The sequence below is a fragment of the Zonotrichia albicollis genome, chromosome 6 (assembly GCF_047830755.1).
Source record: "Zonotrichia albicollis isolate bZonAlb1 chromosome 6, bZonAlb1.hap1, whole genome shotgun sequence".
In the NCBI taxonomy this organism is placed as follows: domain Eukaryota; kingdom Metazoa; phylum Chordata; class Aves; order Passeriformes; family Passerellidae; genus Zonotrichia; species Zonotrichia albicollis.
The window spans coordinates 54,243,781-54,262,823 of NC_133824.1; the positions used below are offsets into that span (position 1 = coordinate 54,243,781).

Consider the following 19,043-nt stretch of genomic DNA (forward strand, 5'->3'; position numbering starts at 1 on the left):
CCTCTCCCTCTCCCTCTCCCTCTCCCTCTCCCTCTCCCTCTCCCTCTCCCTCTCCCTCTCCCTCTCCCTCTCCCTCTCCCTCTCCCTCTCCCTCTCCCTCTCCCTCTCCCTCTCCCTCTCCCTCTCCCTCTCCCTTCTTTCACCAGAAATAGTTCCATAACTCATGGCAGAATGAGGGATGGGTTTAATTTCGAGGGTGTTTTTTTTTTTCTGTTGCACCTGACAATACCACTTGAAACTTCATAGTACAACCATCAAAAACATGAAAATTTTGGGTAAAAATCTCTCTATCAGCACTGTTGGCTGCTTAGCTGTGGGGGAAAATTTAACACTAGTGAAAATTTAATTTACTACATGCAGAAAAACATCTGTGGACTCTAGAATTACAAATATATTTCCATTCCACAGCCACAGCCCTGTGGAATCCTGAATTAATTTCTTTTCAGTGGCACCTTAAGCACAGATTTGTTGACAGAAAGGTGTTAAGAGCGAGGCACAGCACCAGGTATTTTTAGGACTGAAGGAGCACAAGACTAACCCTTGTGATTCTGAAGTCTTTCTGCACTTTAAAAGTTACAGCAGGGTTTTTTTGTTTGCCTGTAGTGGTTTTTTTCTTCGGTGGGGGTTGGTAAATTTTAAGGCCTGGTGGTCCCTAAAGCTGCTGGCACACTGCAGTTTCAGGGTTGCAATAGGTTTTGGTTGTTTAGGGGGTTTTAAAGAGCAATTTTGCAGGTAACGCATGAGCCATGCTGAAGTGTCTTTAACTGCAGGATTATCCAAGGGTGGGTGAGCTTGAAAAAGAAAATGTTCTTTTTCTGGAAACAAGCAATGGCTTCTTAAATACACCAAGTTAAGAGAATTTTTTTCTGCGGGCTGGTTTGTTTCTTGCATGTGCAGTGAATTCATTCCACCTCCAATTCTGTATTTCAGAGCAATTTTTTGATGCAATCTCAGCCACTGCTTCATTTCAGATACTCTGCAGCTTCGTAGAGCTCTGTAGACTTTGCTTAAAGAGTTGAAACTTTCCAAGAATAGTTAGGAAAGCCCAAACAGATCCATTTCCATCCCTACCTGTTTCAGATGATCTGCACAGAGTTCCTGGGGCTTGTGCACACCAATGCATATTCACTTCCATATATAACTGCTTCTTTTGCTTTTTGTTTCTGCTCTAAATGCTTAGCTTAACTACTTTGCCCTCCTGTAACTTTATTTTGCTGGTGTTTTGTATCTTCTTTGCTTCTCCATCTGGCTTTCTGCTTCTTGGGATGACTGAAGATCGCGGCAGGAGTGTCAGTGCACCCGTGCTAGGTACTGTACCCAAACAAGATGCAACTTCAACACTCCGTTTGCTGCTTACTTTGGTTTTTTTCCTTTCCCTCTCCCTTTCCCTGTGAAATACTAATCCCAGCTGGGCCCTCTAGACTGAACTCCTTACATGCAGTACTGAAATGAAGTAATAGCTCCTGCTGTGTGGCGTTCACATGGGGTTTCTTTTGATGGTCCTTATTCCTGGTTTCATTCTGTTTTTAGTGAATTTAGAAAAATTCCCACTGATTTTGAGGGAGGAGCTGAGGTATTAAGAGTAGGCAGGAAGACTTTAAATTAATTTAAATAACATAATTAAATAGAAAAGACTGAAATAACAGAATTATTCAACCCAATGTTTTGTTATTTTTTTTTAATTTTAATCAAATGTCCAGCTGTTTTTTCACCTTCTGAGCATGTTTGGCTTTTTTAAAAAAATAATGATTTTATAGGTATCTCTACTTTTGTGTCATGTCCTGCATTTAAACATCAGCCTCCCAGACAACAGCTTTATCAATAATGAGTATAAAATGTGACTATAATGCTGTTCTTTACCCAGGGGAAACAGAGAACATGGATGGTACAGTGGTCTCGGATGACCTCTCACCTTCGGGAACAGATTCAGGTCCACAATCTCCATGGGCTCCAGAAAACAGAAAGAGTCCAAAAGGGATCAAGAAAATCTGGGGAAAGTAAGGTCTTTTTATTATTATTATTATTATTCACTGTCAAAGCATTTCAGCTGAGAATTATCTACAATTATCTATAGCAAGAATAAACTAAAATTTGGGGAGCAAAAACAGCTCTGGGTTTGCACAGGCGTGTCCTTTTGTACACAGGGGGGTGGAAAAAATGTTGGGAGTGTTCACAGCATTGTGCTGGTGAAAGAAATAAGGCACTGCTGTCATCTTAATGCTATTAATTTAGCATGCCAGCAGTTTTATTAGCCATGAAAAATTAAATTGTAGCAATTTTCTTATTATGAATGACACTAGGTAAAGAAAAGGGGGGAAACAGAACAGAAGGAGCACTGTGTCTGTTTGATCTGCTTCAGCAACAGCAGCCATTTCCAAGTCTGCATTATTAATTGGATCAAAGTGCTCTGTGGAGCTCCTTTATTTTCCCCCAGAGTTAGCTCCAGACTGAATTTCCTAGAACTCCTTCAGCTGCCTCTGGAATCTGGCAATTGCGGTTCCCAGGGAGACCCCCCGAGCTGTCAGCTGTCCCTGTAGTTTCCATGCAGAACAAACAAATCCTCTGTCAGCAGCTAACAGTCCTGTCGTGGCGCTCTTGTCTTGCAAGAATTCGAAGGACTCAGTCAGGTAACTTCCCTGCAGACGACCTGGGGCTGGCAGAGTTCCGGAGGGGAGGTCTGCGGGCAACAGCTGGACCGCGCTTATCCCGATCCAAGGACACCAAAGGCCAGAAGAGGTAACAGCTCCTCCTCCCCTCCCTGCTGCTCTTCCATGTGCCCAACAGCCAATCCCTCCTCTTGGGGGCTTTGCCCAAGCGTTTCGGTCCACGTGGAATTCCACAACAGCTGGAAAGAATTTTTCCTGGTAGCAAAAATCCATCCCCTCAAGCCTGCGCCCCTCCAGCTGCAAGTTGCAGCTGCTTGGTGGAGCGTCAGAAATTTCACCTTGTTAAAGAGCAAGGATAATAATTACCTCCTCGTCTGCATAACGATGAGGATTCAGCAATCCTCTTTTCCCTCTTTCCAAGCAGAAGATGGAAAATTCTTATTTGCCCTGCAGCTGTTCACAGGTTGTGGCTGGGCTGCAAAAATTCCCAGGACGCCTCAGAACACAGCACACCAACAGATCCACTGCTGTGCTGCCCCGGCACACCCTGAGCTTTCCAATATGGACATTCCTTCTTTCCTTTAAGGTTTTCCCAATGTTTCTTGTGCTTTTCAGCGACCACAATGCCCCCTTTGCTCAGTGGAGCACTGAAAGAGTTTGTAACTGGCTGGAGGACTTTGGCCTGGGCCAGTACGTGATTTTTGCCCGGCAGTGGGTGACATCAGGCCACACGCTGTTAACTGCCACTCCTCAGGACATGGAAAAGGTAATCACTGCTGATTCTGTCCCACCAGGCCCCTCCAAACCATTGGCTCTACCTTTCTGAAATCCACAGTGTCAATTTTCAGAGTTACCTCACGTGAGGAGAGGAGTCAGAGGCAGGGCAAACTTTTTGTTAATTTTTTTTTTTTGTTCCAGGAAATGGGAATAAAGCATCCACTGCACAGGAAGAAATTGGTTTTGGCCATTAAAGCTATAAATGCAAAGCAAGATGAGAAGTCTGCACAACTTGATCATATCTGGGTGACACGTAAGTGTTTGGACTCTCCCAGATTTGGTTGGGAAGGAATTTCTCCCACCTCTGCCCTATGACAGGGCAGCCTGATTCATGTTTAAACACTTAGCAAGCACCTTTTGAAAAGCACCAAGTTTCCCCATAGAAGAATTGAAGATTTTTGTGTTGTTCTTGACATCCAAACATACAGCTTGTGGTGTGTTCTTCCATGGGCAGCCCTGTCAGACATCAGGAAATCAAATGGGTGGGCTCAGGCTGGGAAGGGCTCCACTGTGCTGCAGAAGATGTGCTCCATCAGGTGTTGTAAAATCAAATATCACAGGGCTGCTGCTGTGGGCAGAGCTGGTTGGTGGGAATTGCTTTGAGGCTTCCCTCAGGAAAGGGAACAGGTAGCATGAGCCACCTGAATGCCTCAAAAGATGCCAGGCAAGAGGGGAGAAGGGTTTTATCCTCACCAATCTGGATTTGGTTCCCCATTGCTCTCATCTCTGCAGGGTGGCTTGATGACATTGGCTTGCCTCAGTACAAAGACCAGTTTCATGAATCCAGAGTAGATGGCAGGATGTTGCAGTACTTAACTGTGGTAAGTACAGTCCCTTTTCCTCAGTTTTCTGAATAAGCAAAAACTTTTAAATTTTTCCTTTGAATGTGAGCAGTTAAAATTTTTTTACAAGACAGAGATAGTGCCAGCAATCTCCTTTGTGCTGCCCAATGCATGGAATTTGTTCCTAAGGTCCATAAAAAAAGTCACATGTTAGGGCTAACTTCTGCAAAGTCCTTCTTTCAATGTCATGTAGCACACCACAATTAAAAGTAAAATTACCTGTTTTATGTGTAACCTCTGGAGCTCGTTGTTCTCCACACCAAGTTGGCAACAGTATTCAGCAAAGTAATAGCAGAAAATCCAGTGATTTGTACAGCCCTGACCACATTCACAGCACACCATGAGCCACACACAGCCACTGTTTTCTTCCCATTCTCCTGCCCAAATCTGGATAATTAAGGCCTGGATTTGCCTTAACATGCTACACTTCTACCTTCATTTTTAGCCAGGTCTTGGTGGGGTGCAATTTAAAAAAAAAAAACCCAAAAACCAACAACAGAACCCCCTCCAAACTTCAACCCTAACAAAACCCAAACCTTCTTTAAAGTATAAACTTCCATCTTCCCTAAACCACAGTTACTGCAGTGTTATATAAAGCTGCACAGCAAATTTAAACTCTTTCTTCTTGGCGAGAATATTTGTTTTTGGTGTGTGTTCTGTGGCACCTAAATGTGGTGGCATTCTCCTTCACAGAATGACCTTCTCTTCCTGAAAGTCACCAGTCAGCTGCATCACCTGAGTATTAAATGTGCCATTCACGTGCTGCACGTCAACAGCTTCAATCCCCACTGTCTGCGCAGGAGGCCAGTTGAGGAGGTAAAAGAATGTTGAAATAAATTAATTTAAGCAAGTACAAATTACCTGGACCCAGCCAAAAGGGATAGAAAGTCAGCAGTGTACAGTGATACAACAGAATTGTTGTTTCTAGGGACTTTCACCTAAAGCAGCAGTTATGCCACCTATTAGTTGAACCTCATGTGTTTATCTTCAGAAGTTACTTGCATAGTGGGAAAAAAGTTAATTAATCTTCCAAGAGAATAATTTGGAATGATTTGTCTTCACCTGACCTAATTTTTAAAATCTGTAAGGTTTTACTCGATCAGCACAGTTTTTTATTAGCATTGAACACTGTCAATAACCCTGTTGTCAAACATTCCCTATTTATCCCTGTAATCTGCAATCCCTGCTGTTGTACTTCCTGTTGTCAAACATTCCCTTTTTATCCCTGTAATCTGCAATCCCTGCTGTTGTACTTCCTGTTGTCAAACATTCCCTTTTTATCCCTGTAATCTGCAATCCCTGCTGTTGTACTTCCTGTTGTCAAACATTCCCCTTTTATCCCTGTAATCTGCAATCCCTGCTGTTGTACTTCACGATGCAACACACGGGGGTTTCACCAGTATGAGACCAGGTCTGCCATCTCACCAGAGACTGCTTGAAAGGGGCCTGGAGAGAAACAATCCCTCAGCCAGGGAAAAACAGTGCCCTTCAGGAAGAGGAGGGAGGCTGTTTTTAGCTGTGCACAATCAGTGCAGGCTGTGGTGTCATCACCTTTTGTGGTTCCTCCCACAGAACAACGTCTCTCCTTCCGACGTGGTGCAGTGGTCCAACCACAGGGTGATGGAATGGCTCAGATCAGTGGATCTGGCAGAATATGCACCCAACCTTCGGGGCAGCGGAGTGCACGGGGGCCTGATCGTAAGAATTTACCATTTCACTACTAAAAAATTGATTGTAATGTTGAAAAATCAGGCTGTAATATTAACCATCCTTTGTGTGATGTTCATCAAGCTGAAAGAAGCAGGCACATCTGCAATGTGGCCGTGTGATCAGGCCTTCTAAGGAGCCTCTTTGTCTGATCCACGCATCTTCATTCCACAAAGGAAAGCTAAAATAAAAAAGGAGCAGCTAAAACACTTTCTGTAATCAAAGCTGAGCTCTGCACAAGTGTGTGAGTGACAGCAGCACAGAAAAGGAAACCTCAACTGTGCTGTGCAAAAGTTGCTTTTTGATAAAGCATCCCTGAGTGTTTCTTTGAGTGATTTACCAGAACTCTGAACCACCCTGAAATCACAGCAGTCAGGAACGACATTTTTTTAATTCAAAGCATTCAGAACTATTGGCAGCTGAGTAATGTCAGGGTTCTGAAATACCATGATTCTACTGCTGTAGAATTTTTGCAAAAATGCAGTGGTAGGAATCCTACTAAGATTAAGTTTTTACCCTGAGCAGAGCAGAAAATTCTGAAAGGAAACATGTTCAACCCAAACAAATGTATGGTTTGATGATAAATATAAACACATATTGATGGGTTTGATAATAAATATAAACACATGTTGATGACTTTGATAATAAATATAAACACATATATGCCTGATCACGCTCAGCATTTTTTTCTTGGCTCCTTTCAGGTATTTCCCATTCAAACCCCAGCATCATGAGTGAGCTATAAAAGGTCTAATGTGAGCAGGTACTTAGTGAGAAATCCCCTGCTAAGCACTGTAGTGGGTTTTTATGCAAATATTTATATAAAAAGTAAACATCCTGCCCTTTTTCCAGATCCTGGAACCTCGCTTCAACGGTGACACGCTGGCCATGCTCCTGAACATCCCACCCCAAAAGACCCTCCTGCGGCGCCACCTCACCACCAACTTTAACGTGTTAATTGGGCCAGAGGCACAGCAAGAAAAAAGAGAAACCATGGAGTCAGCGGCATACACACCTCTGACCACCACTGCCAAAGTTCGGGTAGGTACTGCTGTCCAAAAGGAGATGTCACTGTCAGACTGCTCCACTCTGAATTACAAAGAAAGTAAGGAACAAAGGTGGGTAGGGAGAGGTGAATTCTAGGAGTGCTACATTTCCCTTAATTTTAGATGCCAGACCTTTTGCTATGTACCTGTTTCAGTCAGGTCCTGAAAACAACCAAGCAATCTGTTCTGCCTTTCCTTAGAAGGAGCATCATGCAAATGCATTTAACATCCACTGGAACTCCAATTTGAGAACAAATGTAGTTAATTCAGAATCTACATTCTTGAATGAGCAGGGTATAGCAGTAATTGAAAAAGGGGAGGATTTTAAATGTTTACAGAACAACTTTACTTGTTTTACTCAAACTACTTGTGTTGACTCCTTATTTTAGCCAAAGAAACTTGGATTTTCGCATTTTGGAAACTTAAGGAAAAAGAAGTTTGATGAATCAACAGACTACATTTGTCCTATGGATACAAGCCCAGCTGCTACAAATGGTACTTCGAAAAACTACGGTGGCTACAAAGGACTTAGTGCTTTCACTGACAGGGAACTGGATCAGGTGGGACAGACAGACTGATGCCATGCTCATCTCATCCTCTCCATGCATTCCAAAGCTTGCAAATAACCAAATGTTCCCCTATAACAAACTCTTTGCTACATCCGCATGAACTCACAGAGAAAAGTATTGGCTGTGGACACTGGAAAGAGTTCCAGACTAAGAATGTTGGGGTTTTTTTAATCAACATCCTAGTAAGCTCATCCACCCTCAAGCCCTTTTTCAGGACTATGACACCTTTACACTCTGAAGATCGAGGTATTTTGTCAATCAAGGGTGTGCTTGCAGGAAACATAAGACTTTTGTACTTCTAGCTTTCATAATTTTAGTATGGCACGCTATTTTATTTTCATTATCTTTATGGGTGGTTTTTAATGTAATAAATTCATTTGGACAAACTTGTACAAAGCTATTGAGTTATATTAAAGTACAACTGGATTGTATTTTTTAACAGACAGTAATCAGAGAATCCAACTGAATTTTTCTTTCATGGTGTACAGTGGGGAGTAGTTCTGCTTAGATAATATACATGAAGACAATGCATCAGCAATGAACAAATAAACCAATAGTTAATTCACTTTTGTAATGTAGTAGTGAACTTGTGAATGAAACTGTCTAGACATCATACAAAGAAATGATGATAAAACCCATCAAATTTTATTTCAACTTTGCTGTTGTGTAAAGGGATGTAAACCCTGAAAAACGGAGCGCTCCTGGAGCCTTGTGTGAACTTCAGCAACACACAAGAGCCACACAGAGGCAGCTGGAGCAAACTGGCCTTTCTCCAGTGACATAGAAACAGTTTAAGCCTAATAAGACAATGGTCACAACCTTGAAAAGACTAACTGTGCAGGTAATCTTTTCATTTGCATGGTTCAGTGCATCTAACATCCCATTTGTGTTCACTGGCTAACCGTGGTCTTTTTCCATGTACTGCTTCTAAACAGGAGAATCCCAAACCCTGACTATGAGTGTGGATGTCCACTTGCTCAGCTAGGGGTTGTGAGGGAATGCATTAACTTTGAGCCAAGAATTGCACTGTGCAGTTGTTCAAGTGTGACAGAAAGCCTGGATTTTTCTCTAGGAGCATGGTCTGTCTATTAAGCATGATTTCTGAGCAGGAAATCACAATGCCCTAGAACTGGTGACATTCCTATGAAAAAAGAGGTAGGATTGTATCAAGGACTTCTTGCCTGTGAAAGCCTACCAGAAATAAGTAGTGTCAGACCATTCAGAAATTATTTTTCACTGATAGTATCAGTTAAGCTTTTTCTTTTTTCTGTGAATTAAAGGACAAGTTTAATGGAATCAATGTCTCTTAATCAGGATCCAGTCTTCCTATCATTAAATGCATACCTTTGTTAAAGAGCTATTCAACTTACCCCAACTTCATTTGTCCAGGCACAGATCCCTCCCAAAGCTGCATGTAGAGTGAATAAAATTGCACATGCTGTCTGATTTGAACTAGTTGCTGACTGCTTTTACAGATGGAACACTCAGAAGGCACAGTAATGCAAATAGGGGCTCTTTCCCAAGGCATAACCCACCTCACGGTGAGTACCAGTTCCTCTCTTGCTCTAAAGTCACCCTTGTGCTCTGCTAAAACTCACTGAAAGTTGGTCTTTGCTGGTGGTAATGAACAGTAAGTGGGTCTCTGTTCTTGTTAAGTATCTCTTTGCAGTCTGGTGGCACATTCAGTCAAAAAAAAACAGTCCCTGCTTTTAAATTGCTCTAGAAATTAAGCTTTATTTAGGCCTCTAAGTTTTCATGAACTCTGATGTCTCTGACAAAATGACAGATATTCATCCCCTTACATGAAAACAATTCTTCAAAGATTTTACAGGTAAGCACCACCTCAATCACAGCAGCTAGGAACGAGGTACAGACTTTTGAAAATTTACATGAGCTAAAATTCTGTGCAAAACCAAACACCTCACTTTTGCTTCTTCATTCCACAGAAGCCAATGTATTAAAAAAAAAATAAGTGACTGGAAGACATAATGAAGAATTATGAAATATAGTTGAGTTGCATGCCAGACACATAATCTCTACAAGTTTCCCCACACAAAAAAATTTAAAGTTGAAGAAATTCCTTTTGATTGTGTGTGGCTCTCACCTCTGGTGTTGTGAGCCTGCAGCTGGGTCTCTGGGAGCACAGGCCTCTCATCAAACCCCCTCAGTCCTTCCCATCTTGCTCTTTCAGACGTTGCTGAGCCAGGATGAAATGCTGAATGACAGCAGGTTTTTAACACCCACCTTTGAAGACTGGAGATGATGCTTCAGCAGGACCAAGATCACAGCTGGTACCTCACGCCTGCAGGAGTGGCCAGGAGCAGCTGGATGCCGTGGAGCAGGAAAGCTTTGCCTTTTTCTGCCACTGCCACCTCCCACCTAGCACTTCCTACTGTCAGTGTAGCCACAGCTTACAGGTAACTCTCCTCTGTGCTGTTTTCCCACATCGTGTAACAGGAAACAGGAGTTGGGAGAGGAAGGGGACTCAGATCCAGAGTCTGGAAAGCCAAGACTTGGCAATGCTTCGTCCTTTCATTCACTTGACTTTTACATGCTATAGTGATGTACTGTTAGGTGAAAGACCTTTTGTAATTTTTTATTTTTCTAATTAACTTGTAGTACAGGAATCATTAACACATAATTGTACCACTGGGGTTAATCAGAGCTGAATGTTGGGGAGAGCAGCAGCAATGGCTCACTCACCACTTCTGTGGTTGTGCCAGACTGGTCACCAGAAAGGATTTCAATCTCTCCTCCCTTTCACTGGCACCTGTCCTGCCCTCTCTTTATCCAAGTCAGTGCACTGCAGGATGGGAAGAATGGAACATAGTGCTGTGCATCCAGCCCTTGTTTTTATTAGGATGACAAGCTGCCTTGTTCACAAATCTTTACCTAAGGCAAAAACAACTGCAGCAGGAAATTGTAACTCTGAGACTACCAGGAAATTACCAGAACAAAACAAAGATTCATTTCTTTAAAACACCTGACAAAATAAATCTTTTACTGCTGTACTGGGCTAGACAAGACTGCATCAGAGGGAAGTATGGCCTCTCACTTTCTGAGGGGCCCAGGGTGAAATTGTCCCCTCTACAGCACCAATTACTTGTGGCATTCGTTTGCATGTACATCTCCTGTATTAATGAGCTATTAACAAGCTCTCTTAGTAAACAGATAAATGCCAGGAAAAAAAAATCTCCTGAATTGTAAGCTCCAGGGCTGGCCACAGGATGCAGCAAGGGCTCTTTGAGAACCACCTGGGGTGGTTTTTACACGTGAGCCACCCTGGTCCTCACTTCACCAGCCTCTTATGGCACACCTTGCACTGTATGGTCAGCTGGAAGAAGATAAACATGATTTGATTGTCCACAGGGGTAAAATCAAGGCAAATTCTTTTCAATCACTGCCAAGTGAAAAAAAGGAATATTCAGAAAAATGAGAAGTAAGTCTTTAAATCTTTCAAATTACTGATGTTTTTTAAATTACTGATGTTTAATAAAAGCTATGAAATGTACCAGTCTGGCAATGCAGTCAGTGCTAGTGAGCAGCTCAGGTACCATGGTCATTTGAAATACTTTGTCAGGTCAATTAGCCAACAGACTTACTACAGCACTGCAAATGGGATTGGCTGCTCCAGCTGCCCTGGGATATTCCAAACACAACACTTCCTATTTTCTTTCAATGCTGTATTTGCAACTCAGTGTGTTGTTGTGCTAACTTGGCTGTGAATAGTCAATCCACAAAACAGTTGATTCTTCTTTTAAATATATGTAGTAAGAAATCCTAATTAGCATAACACTGGTATAAATGCTTATTTTTTGACTGTTATGAATAAATTCTGAATGTTCCTCTCTCTTTTGCTGACTGTGGAATGATTTAACACAAATCCATGTGGATGACATTTCCTCTTTATTTTTTTCCCCCTCAGAATTAATATTTTATACTAATTCCAGAGGTAAGACTAAGTAACTCCCATACAATTCAAGATGACTTCACAACTTCTTAGTATTAAAACACACAATGTAATTATGAAGTTATAAACCACAGAAATTATATCAAGGTGTTAAAAAACACACACACACACAATTGCTGCACAGTTGCACATCAACTGTTCCTGTAGAAAAAGATGCAGTACTTCCAGAAATGGTACCAGGTGCCATCAGTGTTAGTAAGCAAATGTGCTGCTCTTGGGATAGCCCAGCTTGTCCAGGTTGGGCTGACAGGCAAACTGAATCATTGGTGGGGGCCCACACATGAGAATGAGGGTCTCACTGCCAGGGGGAGGCAGGTGGGCTTTCAGCATGTCCGCAGTGACAAAGCCAGAGCTGTACTTCCAGTCTGCAACAAAGAAATGAATTCAGTCACTCCGAATCTCTGTGCACGCTGAAACCTCTTTAAACCTCATTAAGCAGCTGCAGAATCAAGTTATGGCACCATCACTGCAAGCCAGGAAAGGGTTAAATCTCTCACTCAGCTCAAACCTAGTGATCCCCTTCCACAGGATAACAAGGATTTGATTGATAAGATACGGAGATCTTGAAACAATAAATTATAAAATTTAAAAGAAATGAGCAGGTAGCAATAAAAAGGAAGAGTGAATCAGCTTTTCCAGTGAAGAGGGGTCACCCAGTGGCAGGGAGAGGTACTGAGACCTGTACTTTTTTATTTTTTTGGGATGGAGTGGTGAGGTGACAAAGTTTAATGTCACCAAGAGCTCTGCCATGTCGTTTAGTGATAAGAGAAAAGAAAATAAAACAGGAAATGCTAAACTGTTTCAAGCAGTAGTATTATTGAATGCATTTGCCATTTGAAGTGAGGCAAGAAGGAAACTTGTTTTAATCCATACACATGGCAGCTGTTTCACCAGAATCTAATCTGGATTTTACAGGTATTAAACAATTTAGTGCCAACAGCATGCTAACATAACCTCATTTGGGAGGCAGCCCAAAACAGAGCTGAACTTTTGATGAAAACCCCTAGAAACTGAATACATGAAAAGATGCACTGAGTAACCCATCTGACCCAAATGAGGTTAATTATGAGCTCCTACTTTTTAAGTCCCTGGCTTAGATTCCTTTTTAAAACAGGGTGTGGGGTAAGGTTTGTTTCCAGTGTAAGACAAGAACACTTGACATTGCTCTGCTGTCCCCCTGAGCACGAGTGAAGCTCTGACAGGGATAAGCAAAGGCATTTCCACGTGTCCCTACCTTTTGGAGGTCTGTCCAGGGTGTACCACAGCACAAACTGCTCAGGATGCCTCTTGGCAATGTCTTCCAGCTCAGCTCTCAGCAAGATATCATTTTCTGTCTGCAAAATGAGAGTGCTGGTTAGGTCCAAACCATCCCAGGAGCCCTCTGCTGGGAGCTCACAACAAATGCAATGATAAAAACTATGTAAATCAATAAAGTAATTGGTGTATTGTCCCCTCCATGGCAGCTATCATGAATACAGGCTTCTGTAAAGAACAACAAATGTGAGACTTACAGCCACCTAAACACAGTCCTAAAGATGGCAATTAGAAGGACTTTTAAATCCAGGCTAAAATCACAAGCTGGATTTGTTCCTGACCCTGGCAAATGTCCCTGGACCAGCATGGTGAAGGTTAGCTGTACAAAAACATTAGTGGAAACAAATCCTGTTTCCTTGAAATCAGTGAAGGACTAAGGTGAGCAGAGGGATCAGGATCTGGTTGCTGTATTTACTCCCTAATGTAGGAGTTCAGTGAAACTGTGAGGAGACAGCTCAGTGTGAAGGAGTATGAAACATGGGCCGTCAGTTTAAAAAGCTCAGAGGCCAGCAAAACCAAGTAGGCTACTAAAGAAGAACAAACAGATGGCTCAGGACACTCACCTGATTAGCAAAAAGGAGGTAACATTTTGTGGAGTCCTTAGGATCATTTGTGATCTGACGGATCAGCTGCAACATAGGAGTTATTCCTGTTAAAAACCAAAATGGTTAAAGTGGGTATTTCTGTCCATGGCCACAGTTTCACTGTTATTGCTGCCTCTTTTCAGTCTTCAATGGGATGTCAGTCTGCACAAGGTTACACACCTGAGGATTTCTGATCCACATGGAGTGCAGAGATTGGGGGTTTCTATTCTGACAAACAGTTCCAGCACAAGCCCAGAATTCTTGTATGCAGTGCTGTTCTCTTCAGGATTCTCCATCACATAATTTTACCCCTCAAGACATTCTCTTAAAATTCTTTTTGTCACTGATGAAGTGAGTTCTCTGAGGTCACAAGGTAAATTAGGATTCAAACCCCCAGGTTGCCACTCCCCAGGACTGAGCTCAAACCACTGGAATGCCTCAGAGCTGCCACCATGAAAAGAAATTAATGACAAGAAATGCAGGTGTAAATACTCTGGTAGTCCTCACATATACCCAAAAGACATTTTCATTCTCTAGACACCCCACATGATGGAATTAGTTTTACCTGTTCCTCCAGCTATCATCCCAAGGTGCTTTGCAAACTTCTTCTCTGCTTCAGACTTCTTATTAGGCTTGATAAGAAAGGTACCTAGAAGACATATTCCAAACCTATAGGTACATAAGCTTCCAAACAAACATGGACACAAATTCCATGGGAATAAATTAACACAGGTGATCAATTAAGAAAAAAAAAATTATTCTGGAAATCCCTCCCTTCTGCTGAGATAGAGTCACCAGGAGAGAGGTCAGAGAAGTGCTGAGCATTCTGAGGTGAGACTGAAGTGCACAGCTCCTCTCAGTCAAGATCTGTGCAAAATCTTTCATGTGTGTCCTACAAGAGGATTACTTCTCTGAGCTTATTTCCTCACAGTCAATTCAGACCTGATTTTAATTATGAAATGGAGCTGGCTCTCAGTCAACTGGTTATTCAGTAACAGCACAGAGATCCTCAGAGGACATTTTAGGCCACAACCCCACTTGCTTAAGAAGCATCTGGAGCATCTCCCTCCATATGTATAGCTGAAGTATTTTATTTCCAGTGCAGACTTCTCAGTCACATAATGTGTTGCAATTTTTTTCAGATTTATAGTCCCAGGAGTGAGACACTCATCAGTTATTCCGCACACAAAGTACTATTTCCCATCATACCAACTCTGACAGGCTCATGGTCACGTCTAGGAAAGGTGATTTTTCCTCTTTTCCACTTAAAAAAATATTCTCTACAGCTGTTTTATAAAACACTTCTGAAAATAACCAATACCTCCCTTTTGCTCTCCCACCTTTGTGTCACAGTACCTGTCCCCTTATAGACCAGGAGTCCATTTGGCCCTCTGAAATCAATGGTATCTCCAATCTTCATGTTATCTAGATACTGGGACATCTTCCCACCTTCTGGAAACTTGGGGTTCACATTTTTGTGGTAGACCTGTAAGAACAATTATTTGCACATTATCAACCACTACCTTTGCTGCAGACAGTATCTGTAGAACATAATTCTGCAGGTCTGAAATTCAACACCTGAGAAATAAATCCAGGCAATTCTTTGCTCTCAGTTATCTCTTGAGCCTTGCAACAGGAGGCACCAAAAAAAGGAAAATGTGCTATTGGGCACATGTCCCTCTGCTCCCTGCAAACAGGCAGGGTAACAGGGATGGGTGGCAGGCACATTATGCACTGCTGCTCTCATTTCACTATTACGCCACCCCATTTTTGTGGGTGCTCCTTCTGAAAACAGCACTGCTGCATCTTTTCCTCCTAAACCTTTCCTAGGCAGCCACACAACAAGCCATACAACAGCTCTTTCAGCTTTCAAAGCGTGTAAGAAGCATTAAGCAGCTCATAACAATTCACCACCCTTGTAACACAGAACAGAACATGCAAAAAAATATTTTAAAAAAGCCTGGATTTTTGCCTAAGGACAAATGCTATCATAGAAGAGAATTAGGAAATCCAGAAGTGCTGGGATCAGATAATCCTGCATCCCCTGGCTTAAAGGATTTCCCTTGTGTGACTTGTTTTCTGCTTAGAGCTGTTTGCATTAAGCAGTAGCAGCAGCACAGGCATCTAGAGGGAGAGAGATCAATATCCATGCACTGCTTAGTAAAAGATATTAGGGAAATTCCCAAAGTATTGCCAGGGGAGCAATTCTCTCCTCCCTCTACTCTTCCTCTGCCATCCCTCAGTGTCACACAGCAGATACACAGGACACAACTTACTATTCAAGGGCAATGAGGTGTTTGCCATGCAGTCACCCTATTTGAAAAATAGGAGATTTGATGAAAACGGAATTTAATAAAATTTGAATTAAAGACAACGAAATTTGATTACTAAATCAAAACAAACTATTTCACTAAAATGAAGTGCTCGCCCTCCTTCCAGTTAGCAACTCGTCTCTAACAAAGGAAACCAAAACTTACCTTTATAATTAAATCAACATAACCTTTTGCCTCATCACTGGAAACGGGAGTATAGGCTCGAACCACCAGATTCCCATCAATTTTTGCAGAAAGGTAAACATGCTGGCCTGGGGAGAAAGAATTACAATCTGATTATCTTTTTCACCCCTGGAGGACAAGAGAGACAGGCAGGTATTGTAACCTGCTTGTGTAACACATGCAATGACAGAGAAAATCTTTGCCATACAAATGCTGCACCAAACATTCAGTTTCTTCTCCTTTTTCAGCACAGAGCAGGCATCTCCCAGGAAGTAATGCAGTTTCAGGATCTCATTCATAAATTCCTAAGAATGAACCTGGATAAACACATGCACTGCAGAGCACATCTCAGCTGGTTTACCATCTGTCTAGTTGATTCCATTACTCTTTTCCATACAAGCCAGAAGAGAGTGTGGAGAAAATCAGGCAGCATGCAAGGACATGCTCAGAGCATGGAATGGGATGACCCTGACACCTGCCAGGCAGCTCAGGGAACTGCCAACCAGTGCAGAACAAACAGAGCCACATCTGCAGATCAGAGAGAGACTTTCCCCCACACAGATTTTCACTGATTCAAGGTCCAAGGTTCAGTGCTATCAGTGTTCCAGGGTACAGGAAAGAAGGCCAATCCTAGGCTGAAATTCATGCTGCAGAACTCCAGATAAAGGTGCATGGAAATGTGTGTAATTCAAAGGGAAGTGCATGCACAGGAAAGGCTCTGAATATTTCAGAGTTGCCCCCTTTCTCCTTTACAAGTATCTGTATTTGCCAAAACCATGAGGGCAATTGCCAATAGACTGAGGGGACCAGATGGAAGTAAAATGCAAATAAGAAATATGAAAAAGCTTTGACATTTACTACTACCCCTGCTTATATCCTGACTGGTGACAAATTCCATCAGGCTCAGTTCCATCTCACTGCTCTGTTTCTGACCTACACCACACAACTGGACAAAGCACCCACAAAAGATCAGAAATACAAGCCCTCTAGGAAACCTGACATTTCTCTCTGAGACAGCAGCATTTGGATGCAGCTTTTAACTCTCTGCTTTGCTGAGCCTTAAATTCACAGTCAGAAGTCCAAGAACTGTGAGAAACCAGAAATACAAGTAATTGTTTACAGTACTTACCTACAGGTAATCCTAATACATGATTCGTTGAGGGTAGCCCGAATCTGAATTTCTTAGTATCGTGACTGATTTCCTAAAAAATCCGAGGTTAGAATGAGGTCAGTATCACCACTACTTTGAATTTCAAACTCTACTCAACACAATATGCTTCAGCAAGCCTGCTCTTTGTTAGCATGCAAGCCAGATGCTGGGGAAGGACACAGAAACAGCTTTGAAAAACAAAGTAGAAATAACCAGGAGTCTCAGAAGCAGTCCTTACTTCCGCAAGGAGTGACTTTTGCCTGCCTGCACAATCCCTACAGCCTCTTTACATAGATAAAACCAGGAAACTCTGTGCCCAAGGCCAGTGAGCACATTGCATGTTTGCAGACAAAGATCAGGCAACACAGCCGTGCAGCAGCTCCGGGCTCGCTTCTCACGGTGCACCCAGGCCAGGATCCGAGGGAGGAACACAGCCAGCATGCAAACATGCAAAGCAGCGGGAAACAGCAGCTCGCAGCATGCCATAAACGCTTTTACACACCCTGCTCTACCCTGGGGGCACCACAGCGTGGCTGCGGGGGGCACAGCCATCCTTGGACGGCTCCGCGCCCTGCTCTGGGGATTCGATCCCTGGGGTAGCCCAGGGCCAAGAGCCTCCCAGACCAGCGCATCCACTGCCCTCGGAGCCCCGACGCCCCACGTCCCCAGAGCCCCGGGCACCTCCTTGTCCAGCAGCCGCAGCGGGTACTTGGCCAGCGGGTCCTGCAGGGTGACGGGGCCGCTCGGCCTCCGCGCCGTCCCTCGGAGCAGCAGCAGCAGCAGCGCCGACGCCGCCACCACGGCCACGGCGATGGCCACAGGCGCTCCCTGGCAGGAAAAGAAGGGCAGGCGGTGAGGGCACGGCGGCCCTGAGGGGCACGGCACGGCTCTCCCCAGCCCCAGCCCAGCCCTTACCGCAAATGCCTCCATGGCGGCCTCGCCCGCAGCTCCTGCGGCACCGGGCCCGCTCAGATTCCGCCTCCTGATCCTTCCTCGGGTTCCTCCTCCCGGTTCCGCCTCCTGATCCTCTCTCGCCTTCCTCCTCCCGGTTTCTCCTCCTGGTTCCTCCTCCTGGTTCCGCCTCCTGATCCTCCCTTGCCTTCCTCCTCCCGGTTCCGCCTCCTGATCCTTCCTCGGGTTCCTCCTCCCGGTCCCGGGCCGTGAGGGGAGCCCCGCTCCGCCCTCAGCCCGGGCGGGCCAGGCTGCCCCGGGAGCCGCGTTCTCGGTTTCACAGAATCGATGAGATTGGGAAAGAGCTCTGGGATCGCCGAGGCCAAAGTGTGACCGGACACCGCCGTGTCAAGCAGCCCGTGGCACTGAGTGCCGTGTCCGGCCTTTCCTTAAACACCTCCGGGGACAGGGACCCCGCGGGCAGCCCGTTCCAGTGCTTCACAGTTCTTTCTACCAAAAAATAGAAAAGGAGGGTGTGAAAAATGCATGTGTTTTATGATTGGCTTTTCGTAAATATTTAAATGAATATTGTATGTGTTGTCTTAGAAAGTAATGCTGTATTAAGGCTCTTAAGTACTGTGTTAAATATAGTTTTAGGTTATAACAATGTTAAAATAGAAACTATGCTATGTAAGATACTTTTTTCTAAAGAGAGGACTTGCTGTGAGATATCAGCCACAGGACACCTGAATCTTTCAGAGAAAGAGAATTTATTGCTCCATTATCAGAAGAAATGAACGTCTTCCTGCCTTGCTCAGCCAGGACAACACCATCAGGATTCAGAGGAAGAAGCTGACACTGCCCAGACAGAATCCTGTGTTTGAATGGAATTTATGCATCATGGATGAGGTGTATGAATATGCAACAGGTTATTGTTTTTAAGGGTTAATTCTTTGTTAACGTGGGTCCTTTTTCAGGCTCATGCTGCCCAGAAAAAGGTACCTGGACTGTCTATAACTCTTTGTATTTATTGTCTCATATTGTCCTAATTCAATTTGTCCAAATTGTTATTACTCTAATTGTATTACTATT

At 43.5% G+C, this 19,043-nt stretch overlaps 2 protein-coding genes across 18 annotated transcripts in view; one reads left to right on the forward strand and one right to left on the reverse strand.

Moving 5' to 3' along the window:
- PPFIBP2 (PPFIA binding protein 2) overlaps positions 1 to 12,850 on the forward strand; it is a 93,230-nt gene extending 80,380 nt beyond the window's left edge. For 13 of the 16 annotated variants that reach the window (XM_074543831.1, XM_074543824.1, XM_074543830.1 and 10 more), the window contains 12 exons: positions 1,276 to 1,308; positions 1,865 to 1,997; positions 2,608 to 2,736; positions 3,222 to 3,372; positions 3,525 to 3,636; positions 4,116 to 4,204; positions 4,919 to 5,041; positions 5,798 to 5,923; positions 6,785 to 6,973; positions 7,368 to 7,538; positions 9,023 to 9,088; positions 9,739 to 12,850. In XM_074543831.1, the coding sequence (XP_074399932.1) occupies positions 1,276 to 1,308; positions 1,865 to 1,997; positions 2,608 to 2,736; positions 3,222 to 3,372; positions 3,525 to 3,636; positions 4,116 to 4,204; positions 4,919 to 5,041; positions 5,798 to 5,923; positions 6,785 to 6,973; positions 7,368 to 7,538; positions 9,023 to 9,088; positions 9,739 to 9,810 (1,394 nt within the window). In that variant the 3' untranslated portion in view covers positions 9,811 to 12,850. Of the gene's footprint in view, positions 1 to 1,275; positions 1,309 to 1,864; positions 1,998 to 2,607; positions 2,737 to 3,221; positions 3,373 to 3,524; positions 3,637 to 4,115; positions 4,205 to 4,918; positions 5,042 to 5,797; positions 5,924 to 6,784; positions 6,974 to 7,367; positions 7,539 to 8,219; positions 8,389 to 9,022; positions 9,089 to 9,738 lie in introns of all 16 variants that reach the window. The other 3 variants (XR_012580928.1, XM_074543827.1, XM_074543828.1) reach the window with 3 other exon arrangements.
- CYB5R2 (cytochrome b5 reductase 2) lies at positions 11,437 to 18,135 on the reverse strand. Of its 2 annotated transcripts, XM_005491081.4 has the most exons (9): positions 17,976 to 18,135; positions 17,742 to 17,888; positions 17,040 to 17,112; positions 15,893 to 15,999; positions 14,772 to 14,901; positions 13,981 to 14,064; positions 13,395 to 13,480; positions 12,752 to 12,851; positions 11,437 to 11,882 (listed from the first exon to the last, which is right to left on the reverse strand). In XM_005491081.4, the coding sequence occupies exons 1-9, from the start codon at positions 17,988 to 17,990 to the stop codon at positions 11,710 to 11,712; spliced, it is 915 nt and encodes a 304-aa protein (XP_005491138.1). In that variant the 5' UTR covers positions 17,991 to 18,135; the 3' UTR covers positions 11,437 to 11,709. The 2 variants fall into 2 exon arrangements, with proteins under 2 accessions (XP_005491138.1, XP_074399939.1); XM_074543838.1 differs by lacking the exons at positions 17,040 to 17,112; positions 17,742 to 17,888; positions 17,976 to 18,135 and adding an exon at positions 16,119 to 16,379.
- Between the last annotated feature and the right edge of the window lie 908 nt (positions 18,136 to 19,043).